Raw genomic sequence first — 11306 nt, 5'->3', positions numbered from 1 at the left:
CCCCCCCCCCCCGGGCTCAGTTTAAAGTCTTCCGGACGAAGCTCGCTAGAGCATCTCCAAAGGACCTTTTCCTCATCCTTGTGAGGTGTAACCCATCCCTTGCCAGAAGTCCATTGGCAAGAAAACGAGTGCAGTGGTCGAGGAACCCGAAGCATTCCTTCTGGCACCACACCCTAAGCCAGTCGTTCACCTCGGAGGCCCTCCTGTCCCTTCCTGGCCCAAATCCCCGGACAGGTAAGATTGACGAGAAGGCCACTTGGGCCTTCAGCTCCCTGAGTTTCTTCCCCAAGGCCTCGAAGTCCCTGGTGGTCCTGACCACACCCTGCCTGGTCACGTCGTTTGTGCCCACATGGATCACCAGGAGTGGCTGGTAAACCTATTCACTCTTTTGTAGTTTCTCCAAGTAGTGAGCAGCCAAGAAACCAGAAAGGAGATCCTGGCTTGCTGCACAGCCAAGACTGTAAACCAGTTTGTTCTGGGATTTGTAAAACCTTTTTTTTTCTTCCAAAGCAGCAAGTCAGGATGCCAGTTTTGGATGACACAAACCAGCTTTCCCAATCCAATTACTCCCGAACATCTAGAGCGTAATTCCCATCAACCCAACCAGTGGCTATGCTGGCTGAAACCAAGAGAAGTCGCAGCCCACAACTTCTGTGGAGCACCAGGTTGGGGACCACTTGCCAGAGGAACCCAGCAAAGGCAAACAGGCTGCATATCCTAGTGGAGTATGTAATGAAGTGTGGTCTGTATTACGAAATAAATTATTTGCATAAGGAATGTAATAGCAGAAACTTTAGTACATTTTAGTTTTGTGTTCTGTTTAATCTCATTTGTCCTTCAAAGCTCAAGAACTTTTATATCCCACTGTCTTCCCCTTGTGGAACTCAAGATGGTTACATGCAGTTCCCAAGTGGCCCCTCCTCCAAGTTCAGGCTTTGTTTTAACAGTGGATGCCTCAGACCGTACTGAGTCCAGTTGTGACAGCACAAAATTCTCCATTAGATGTCCGAGCGCTTGCTGAATTCAGAGTGTGTGCTGACAGAACGACTTTGCTGTAATTATATTCTCCATGTTGGAGTAAACCAACCCCGCATCTAGTATTCGCCAGATGTGTTGGACTATAGCCCGCATCATTCCTATCACCAAGGTAGGCAAGGCTGGATCAAACTCTTCCAGGAGCCAAGGATGGGGCCTGCTCTGGGAAGGGTCTGTTAAACAACCTTCTCATGGAAGTTCAGCACACACTGTACCGCTTGCTTCCTTCTAATTCAGGGGAAAGCAACATGGAGGCCATGGAAGTTGCTCACCAGAATGGCAGGTCTTCCCATATCTATGAAGGGGTTTGAGAGGAGGAAGAGGAATCCACTGCTTACCTTGGATTTGCAATGAGATTACCAGGGGCTTCCCTCAGCCACACAATCTCTCAGCAGGGAATCCCCTGAACCTCTATCCCAGTTCAGGCAAGGGGGCTGTCTGTCCAGCACCCTCCCTCAAATGAGACACTGTAGGTGGGCCAAGCAGCTTCGCAGTGTACAGATCTCCTCCAACAGGAGACCAGCACCCAGTGAAGCCAGTTCCTGGCTGCCTGCCTGCCTGCCTCTGCTCATTTTAAGCAACAAGGATGCCATCAAATCCCTCTGTGGAACAAAGCGACAGTTACAACAACATGCAGCGTCCCCAGCCGGAACAAAGATTCCGTGGGCAGTGCTGGTTTCTGTTTTCCTTGGTGTGGCCAGACAGGCACGGCAGTGGGTAATGACACCTTAGGGACAGGGCAACCTGGCATGAGGAGAAATGGGTGGAATAGCACCTGTAAGGGACCAGGGATATGCCCTATGTTAGAGGAATTGCCAAGGGAAAGCCAAGCAATTACTGTTGATTACTCAAACCTTCAGAGACTCAAACAGGAGAAAGAAGAGCCTCAAGGAATAGACTGTATCTTGTTCTTCCTGTGCTTGAGACATAACACCTGCTTCTGGGGAACTTGGGAGCAGACTGCCCACTTTCATAGCTAAAAATGCGTTTTCCCACCAGCCCCAGTACCTAATCATAGCAGAGGAAAACAGCTGACAGGACTGAGGGCAACATTTTATTTGGCTGCAAGTCTGCATGGATGCTTCGCTGAATGGAACAAACTTGCCACAAGCATTCCTACTAGCCCGACTTTTGAGATTCCACTGCAAGGTAGGAAAGTAATGCTCCACAACACATTTGAGCTTCCCAAACCTCTTCAGGCCAGGCTGGAAACCATGTAACCCAATTTACATTGCCATCCATTTTACATTAACCATTTTTTGCTTCATGCCAAGTTTCCAGGAAGTGCACTGCTAGAGACCAACAATTAGGAAGAAAGTGAAGATCAGTACTTACAGGGTGGTTGACAGGTGCCACCATCACCACCCAGAGCAAACAGCACATATGCATTGGCACCTAGTTGGTCAAAACACGGGGGGGGGGGGGTTACACATATAAAACTGGAGAGGCAGCCCTTCTGTAGGCAGGGGATCACGGTGCAGTGGAGTGCACTCCACCAGGCACCATTGGGTTATAAGAAAAATCACTGACTTGTGATTAAAATTTGGCAGCAAACTGCAACAGAGAACTGAACAAGTCTAATTCAGCTTGTCCTCAAGCTAGCTTTTTTGACCCTATTAGCTACCCAGAGAGTCATCCTGGCTAACTGGCAGGTTAAAAACTTGATGATCCATAGCTTCTACTTACATATTTATCAAGAATCAACAACTCATTACACTGTAAATGCTAAAAATGGCAAGGGTTTGGGGTTTTAGTTTTTTGCTGCTGCTGCACTGGACTATGCCACACGCAAGCCATCCCTGTTCCACACAATGTGAAATACTTTCCCAAAACAGTCCAATATCTGTATTTTAGGTGGGGACAAGATCTTCTCAAGCAGACCAAGCCTACATGAGCAACACGGAAGGAGCTACTGAAGCCATTTGCGTTTAATAGCCAACCTCCAGGATTAAGGAGCAGGGCATTTTCTGGCCAAGCCAGTGAGAGGCTGAACCTCAGAATGCTGCTCCAAAGACAACTAAAGGACTGCCATACTCATACCCTGCGCTCTGTGCCCAGGAGCAGTGGACGCCCTAATTGGCATGCCTCAGGAACAGGCTGAAACAAGTTGCACGTCTTGCAGCTGCTGCCACAAGGTGCCAAAGTACAGCCCACCCACTGCATCACCACGCTTCTTAGAGGTGGGACTCCTGTCCCTCACACCAGTCTGTATCACGTCTGCAGATTTCTCAACCAGGCACAACACATTGATCAAGAGCCCAGCAACTCTGCCAGAACAGGGACAGAGGATGAAACCACCACAAAATGCAGAACAAATTATACAAAGGGGTATTTTATTTGGTTTTTTCATTCTGCAAACTATTTATTTACCAGGAAGGATGATGCCATCATACTGAAAGAGAAGAAAGAAATAATCAGAGATAAACAAGGCAGTAGCTTTAACACAAAGAACTACTCATCCAATCATTATTTCCACACCTGGCAAAGCGACACAATGGCCAGTCTTGCCAACAAACTCTCAGAAGTTAGCAGCCTTGAAAATCTTTTACTAGTTCGAGCATTACTACTTTTTGTGCCTGAAGAGAATTCATGCCTGCTCATCTGAAAGGTAACTCTTACCATGATCAGCCAGACCAGTGGATATTTACAAGTCTCTCTCATACACTAAGGTGGCTAGAAAACTGGCTGATAAGCATCACATGCCATACTGTTATGGGGTAGAAAAGCTCTTTGCTGTGTTGGATTAAAATACTTTTAAGAGATCCCTGCTCAAAGGATCAACACACCTGAGCAGAAAACCAAACTTACCTTCTGCTGGAACCACCGCATGGCTTCCTCCTTTCCGATCCTGTGCTTGGCCCCAATGCTGCCAGTTCGGCGCTTCTTGTCAGCAATGCTGAACCCTGGCCTGCCCAGAACCTGCAGCAGGTAAGGCAAACCCTCTTTAGTCCTGAAAGCTGGGGCTACAGGAACCTTTCCTAGATGACCTACCACCTGAACTAAGGGGCAGCAGAATCTAATAGAAGCACTGGTGCTGCAGCTTTCCCACAAGTGGAACCAGTGGTGTATCAAACTGGGATAGATTCAAATAGGTTGCTGGCAATTTAAAGAGTGGATGCTCCTATGCAAGTCACTCTCTCAGACTAACCTAGACCACAGAGCTGCTGCAAGACTAAAGACCCTTCTCCGAGTCCTTTGTAGGCGGAATCAATAGCACCCCAGAATGTAAATTAAATAAGCAAGGTTGCAAACAATCTATGAGCAATTATGGGCAAAGGCTGTTTTATATGCTGCTTTCTGAAAGTAAATGGCAACTGTACAATCTACCTTTCTGCCTGATGAGCCCCAAAGGAAAACGTTTTCACAAAGTGGAACTACATCCCCACCAAAATAAAACTATAGAACGAGTTTATGCTTAAGACTGTAAACATCATAGCAAGAGAACTAACAGCAAACCAACTAAAGCTATTTTAGGAATAATCTTAACAGCACGTCACTGGTCATACATCAATTTCACTCCCTGCCATATTCAAGGCCCTGAAAGAAGTGAAGCTAATCCCTATCCTGGTCTGGGAAGGCAAAAGCAACTCTTTAAGAGTAGGATAGCTAATGACACAGCAGCTGTAGCCAAAGTCAGTTCGTAAGTCTACAAGGACTAAAAAGAACCCATGGATGCCTCTGGATCACAGCCTAAAAATGCAAAAAAGTGAGCTAAGTATACGAACCACGTAGAAGTCCAAGCCGTAGATACCAATGCTGGGATCATATTTAATTCCCAAATCAATGTGCTCCTGGATTCCAAAACCAAAGTTGCCAGTGTCAGAGAAATTATTCTTCCTCAGCTCATATTCTCGTACCTGAAACATGAGTTATCAGTGTTAAACTTTACCCCTTCCAAATACCGCATTTTGTATGGAAAACCTTCACATGTAACAAGGGCAGCTCACCTTCAATCCTTTCTCCAGTATCTCCTCAGCTTTGGCACCACGAACAGTGCAGTGAACAGCAATCTTTTCATTTCTCCTGATCCCAAAGGACCTAACAGTATATCGAGCTGGAAAACAAATAAATTCCATCAAAGTGACAGATGTTTTCCCAAAGCCAGCTTAATGTTTAAGACAGCAATGTCCAAATGGCAAGCCCACACTTGCCAACTGGTCTAACAACTTATGGACAGATCACTACACTACTGCAAGCAATAAACAACTCAAATGAGATCAGGACATCTATTAATGGTGATCAGAAAGCCGATCTGAGAGGCAAGTCCCACCCCAAAATACCAGCTACGCCCAACTTCCCATCAATAGTTGGGGTAGCCAACCTGGTGCCATCTAGGTGTTTTGTGATACAACTTGAATCAGCTCAGCCTAGCCATTGTTCTAGGATCATAGAAGTTGCACTACCAAACACAGAAGGGGCCACCAAGTCGCCTAACCCAGCTCAGACTTTATTCTTGATGCTATTGATAAGCAGACTCAGAACCCAGCTGACTGTTTTAATATCAATTAGCTGCCCTCCTAGTTGAAGCACATGTCAAAATTAGATACCAGATTTATACATCAAAGTGCATTTATACATTAAACAAGCAGACTCTCAGCCTACTGCAACACTACAAGGGAATAAGAAGTGTCCAGCACAGCAAGCAAGCATTACCAATGGCCATCAGACATGCCTACCTTTTGAGAACACAGGGGTCTGGCCTGTGAGCTGCTCCAGCACTTTGGCTGCTCGAGTGAGCCTATCTCCGCTTTCTCCAACACAAATGTTCAGGCAGAGTTTGCGAATGCGCAGCTCCCGCATGGGGTTCTCCTTCTCACCCTGGTCTTGTTGCTGTGCAATGGTGCAAAAGAAGTGGTTAAAACAGAGGCAGCCTTTCCCGAGAGCCCAGCACAATGAACAAGGGAAGCAATGTTTCTCCTGGGAGCCTGCCAACATCTCACCACCTTACAGCACCTTCAATGCTATCTATCACTCCACCTTACAGAGCAGATCTAGCAGTACCACAAGGTAAACTTTAACTGATACGTGATAATTCTTGTATCTCAAAGATTTTTTTTAGCTTGCTGGTAGCAATCCCAGTTTGAGATAAAATATGCCATTCTTGCCCACAACTATAAGCCAATCTTTAAGCAACAGGAGATTTTGTGTGGACGGACTGACTGCTCCTTTCAGTTCTAGTACTCCACACACACGCACCCCCTGGACTCAAAAATTTTTAATGCTAGATAGGTCTGTGTCCTTTCCACTTGGCTGTGATCATGCATCACTGGCTTCCAGTCTGCTCACACCTGCTTGAAAATATAAGGTAACTGGCAACAAGACAAAGATGAAAGCTGGAGCCACTTGCCCTTCAGGCCACCTCATAAACTTTCCTGAACAAAGGCATTCAGTTCATCCAGTATGACCAGTGTGCCAAATACAGTGAAGTTCACAACACACAGGCTTTCAAACAGGACAAAGAACTTTCAATAGAAGTGTAGTAAACTCAGTAGGTTCCCTAACACAGCTCATGCACCTTTAGTCCTTAACGAAAGGGACAGGGAGACATCATAGCAGTAGAAGATGACATGCTTAGCATACGGAAGGCCCCAGGTTCAATTCCTATCATCTCCAGCTTCAAACCACCAGGCAGCTGAGGATATGAAAATTCTTTCTCAGCAAGACCCTGGGGAACCAGTGCCAGCTGATTCAGTAGATGAGATTAGCCTTCCTCGGACTGGTGCCCTCTAGAAGTATCTGAAACCCAGCATCAGAAGGGTAATTGGCTGGGGATGACTGGACTAGATAGAAATAGTCTGGCCTGGTACAAGGAAAATTCTAGTTAAGAAGAGAAGAAAGGTCAGCCTGGGCTTTAAAAGAGAATTACATTCTGTAATAATGACTCCCTGTACATAACAAGGGAGCAGTAATTCCACCAGACTTATTGAGCATCATATCAAAGAATCTCTCTTCTGTTTAGAATGCAGTCTTGTCTCCCTTCATTTCATTTTTCTCTGCTCCAGATCTCTAACAGCAGTCTGACTCCAAGGCCAGGTTGTCATCGAGTTGCCAACCTGCATCTGAGCTGTACAACTCTGGGATGCTGCTGGTAATTCCACACAGGAAGACACCCTAGCCTTTTCTGTAACATACTAGCTTTCTACATGCAAGTCGTTTCATTTGTCTGCTTTTTGTATAAATCATATAAAATCACTAGCCTTTGAAGGCCAGTCCTAGAGAAAGAAAGAGACACATACGGGGTGTGTGTGTGTGTGTTTTCCAGTCAAAACGAGGCAGTGAAAGCCAAAGGTATCGAGTGCTGGACTTGATTCTAGTCCCCAGCAGGCCATGAAGCTCACTGAGTGACTGAGCCTCACTGATTCTCTGTCTCACCTTCCTCATGGGGCTGTTGTGCTGACAAAATGGAGTGAGAGAGAAAAGGAGAGGGGGAACTTTTAGGCCACCTGGGGTTCCTTGCAAGAGGGGGAAAAGGCTGGATAAGAGTGTAATGTGGTAACATTTAACAACAACACAACCACATTTGCAGAGCAGTGCACTGGATAGAGCCTAGAGAAGGAGAGGCGGCCAGCAGCCATCACCCAGGAGTCCCATAGCTGACAGTAGAGAGGCGTACACAAAAAATGCTGGCATGGCAGAAGCGCTGATTTTCTGGACAGCAAACCCCAAAGGAAAGGGGCGAGAAACGAAGCCACAGGACGAAAGGTTTTGGGCCTCTCTCTAAAGAAGGCAGCTCGACTCCTTGGCATACAGCAAAGGCCGGCCTTGTTCTCCTACAAGGCCGGCCCTTTCCACAGAGCCCCTTCCTCGCTAAGACAGGCGTTCAAAGCTTCCCAAGACCGGCCTGCAAGAACCCCCAGCGCCATCCCACCACGTAAGAAAAATGCTGGCCCAAAGGGGCTCAGCCCGGGGAGGATGGTGGCGGATTGAAGATAATCCACGGCACATCTTCCAGAGGCAAACTACTCACCGCCATCTTGGAGGCGTGGAAGAGATCGCGAGAGCCCCGGAACGGGATCTTATTTCAGTCGTTCGCGCTGGGCTGCCACGGAGAAGGAACCACTAGGGGAAAGCAAGAGCGTCAGAGGACTTGGCGGAGGACAGGATTTTGCTGCCCCCTGGAGGCGGGAGGGATCGTATGCAACCTGCTTGTCTTCAACATGCAACGGGACTGTGCCCTACAGATCTTGGTTGGATGAGGCCTTTATTCCTATGCATGTTTAGGCAGAAGAAAGTTTCCAATAGGTGGCCACATAAACTATTTTTGTTGCAAGAAACGGGCATAGCTACCTACCAGGAGTGGCTCGTAGCTTTGATTCCCTTCTCCCGTTCTCTCCAGTGTAAAAATGGGACAAACGCTGACTGACTGGTGTCCTGTTTAATTAATTTATTTACTATGATTTACTCATGTATGTGATATTATTTATTTGCCACTCTTCTATTGCTCAACAGACTGTCCAAGTGGTTCAAAACTTTTGCTCATTAACTATAAAGCCACTCCTGCTCACTGTTCTGGTTTGCTTGATGTGGCAGCCTGTGGGTCAAACAATCCATGGCTTGTCCTGCTCAAGCTGGCCAGGGATTGTTTAAGCCATGGGTTACTAGAAAACGTTTCATCCCAGGAAAGAACAAATCCTTGTGAAAAAAGAAAAGTCCAGGACAGAGTTTAATCAGACTATTCAAGCAACACAACAAATTGCACTGATAAAGCAGCATCCCTTTTTATAATCAGTATAAGCCACGCTATTGCGTCTAATAGAAAGCCACACACCGAGACCTTTGCATCCCTGTCTCCTTGCACAGGCTGGCTCATCCTTCTGAGCCTCACTGGCTTCCCAGCGTTGTCTGAGGTGGCCACTCTGCCTTTCTTCCCGGAGAGTTCTCGATTTCTGCTGATCCAGAGGCAGGACATGGAGCGAGCGAGGCAAGGTAGGGGTCCCCATGAGCTGCCTGGGGCAGGAAGAGGGGAACGATGTTGGCTCCTGGCCTGAGGGACTCGTCAGCGTGGCCGGCTCCTCCACCGTGGTCTGGACCAAAGTGAGAGGCCGTGAAACAAGCCACTTGCAGGGGGGAAGGTGAGGCGCAAGGGACGCTTCCAAAGGGTCCCCTGCTTGGGTGCAGGCCTTCCTCCTCTTCTGCTCCCTTTTATCCTCATAGCATCCCTGTGAGGCAGGCTAGGCATTTTCCAGGTGCACCTGGTTGGGCAGGGTTGTATGTAGCTCCAGCTGGCCACCTTATTCTTTTAAACCCCCTCTTTTTCCTTTTAATCCTTTTCTACAATAAAGCTGGGCTTCTCTCTATGTCCATCCAGGCAACTCCGGCGTATTCCTGCAGCCCATGACAGAACTAGAGTTGAAAGGAGTTTAAAACAAGAAACTGCCTCTGCTCAGAGAATTCCCATAGCGAATTGGGGTGTCTGGCTACCCTATGATTCTTTAATTTAAAGCCAGCCTTGGACTGGGCTGCCCATCAAGGAAAGGACTCCCCTCTGTAAAGTAAGGCACTTGGCTATGCTATGAAAATTAAGCATGAAACAAAATTTGGACTGGATAGCTCATGGGGGGGGGGTCCTCTATGACAGCTCTCCCAAATAGAAAAAGGCAAAAAGATATGACGCCGGAAGATGAGCCCCTCAGGTCGGAAGGTGTCCAATGTGCTACTGGGGAAGGGCAGAGGGCTAGTACTAGTAGCGCCAGAAAGAATGAAGCAACTGGGTCAAAGCCGAAAGGACGCTCAGTTGCGGATGTAACTGGTGGTGAAAGGAAAGTCCGATGCTGTAAAGATCTATACTCCATAGGAACCTGGAATGTAAGATCCATGAATCAAGGCAAGCTGGATGTGGTCAAACAAGGGATGACAAGACTGAACACTGAACTCTTAGGACAGTGAACTAAAATGGACAGGAATGGGTGAATTTAATTCAGATGACCATCAGGTATACTACTGCAGGCAGGAATCCCTCAGAAGAAATGGAGTAGTCTTCATAGTCAATAAAAGAGTAGGAAAAGCAGTACTGGGATACAATCTCCAAAATGACAGAATGATCTCAGTTCGAATCCAAGGCAAACCATTCAACATCACAGTAGTCCAAGTCTATGTCCCAACCACTGATGCTGAAGAGGCTGAAGTTGACCGGTTCTATGAAGGCCTACAACACCTTCTAGAAATAACACCAAAAAATGATGTCCTTATCATCATGGAGGATTGGAATGCTAAAGTAGGAAGCCGAAAGATAACTGGAATAACAGACAATTTTGGCCTTGGAGTACAAAATGAAGTAGGACAAAGGCTGGCAGAATTTTGTCAAGAGAATACAATGGTCATAGCAAACACTCTTTTCCAACAACCCAACCCATCTGGACCTCACCATATGGTCAACACAGAAATCAGATTGGCTACGTGCTCTGCACCCAAAGCTGGAGAAGCTCTGTACAGTCAGTAAAAACAAGACCAGGAGCTGACTGTGGCTCAGATCATGAGCGTCTGGTTGCAAAATTTAGGCTTCAATTGAAGAAAGTAGGGAGAAGCACTAGGCCACTCAGGTATGACCTAAATCATATCCCTGATGAATATATAGTAGAGGTGACAAATAGATTTAAGGAATTAGATCTGATAGACAGAGTGCCTGAAGAACTATGGACGGAGGTTCACAACATTGTACAAGAGGTAGCAACTAAAACCATCCCAAAGAAACAGAAATGCAAGAAAGCAGAATAGCTATCTGAGGAAGCTTTACAAATAGCTGAGGAAAGATAGACCCTATTGAATGCAGAATTCGAGAATACCTAGAAGAGATACGAATGCCTTTTTAAATGAACAGTGTAAAGAAATAGAAGAAAACAATAGAATAGGGAGGACCAGAGATCTCTTCAAGAAAATTGGAGATATGAAGGGGAACATTTTGTGCAAAGATGGGCATGATAAAGGACAAAAATGGCAGGGACCCAACAGAGGCAGAAGAGATTAAGAAGAGGTGGCAAGATTACACAGAAGAACTATACAAGAAACGTCCCTGATAACCACAGTGGGGTGGTCACTGACCTCGAGCCAGACATTCTGCAATGTGAAGTCAAAAGGGCCTTAGGAAGTCTGAGCATCAACAAAGCTAGTAGAGGCAACAGTATTCCAGCTGAGCTATTCAAAATCCTAAAAGACGATGCAGTAAAAGTGCTACACTCAATATGCCAGCAAATTTGGAAAACTCAACAGTGGCCACAGAATTGGAAAAGGTCAGTTTACATTTCAGTTCCAAAGGACAATGCCAAAGAATGCTC

General features: G+C 46.5%; 1 protein-coding gene across 1 annotated transcript; it reads right to left on the bottom strand.

The window, feature by feature from the left end:
* Window positions 1–3351: 3351 nt before the first annotated feature.
* RPL11 (ribosomal protein L11) lies at window positions 3352–8094 on the bottom strand. Its single transcript, XM_044424724.1, has 6 exons — window positions 8003–8094; window positions 5712–5865; window positions 4983–5089; window positions 4761–4892; window positions 3844–3954; window positions 3352–3427 (listed from the first exon to the last, which is right to left on the bottom strand). The coding sequence occupies exons 1-6, from the start codon at window positions 8006–8008 to the stop codon at window positions 3398–3400; spliced, it is 540 nt and encodes a 179-aa protein (XP_044280659.1). The 5' UTR covers window positions 8009–8094; the 3' UTR covers window positions 3352–3397.
* Window positions 8095–11306: the final 3212 nt, after the last annotated feature.

This window comes from Varanus komodoensis, unplaced genomic scaffold, assembly GCF_004798865.1.
Source record: "Varanus komodoensis strain SLA01 unplaced genomic scaffold, ASM479886v1 scaffold15, whole genome shotgun sequence".
In the NCBI taxonomy this organism is placed as follows: Eukaryota; Metazoa; Chordata; class Lepidosauria; order Squamata; family Varanidae; genus Varanus; species Varanus komodoensis.
This window is presented reverse-complemented; position numbering and strand designations above follow the sequence as displayed.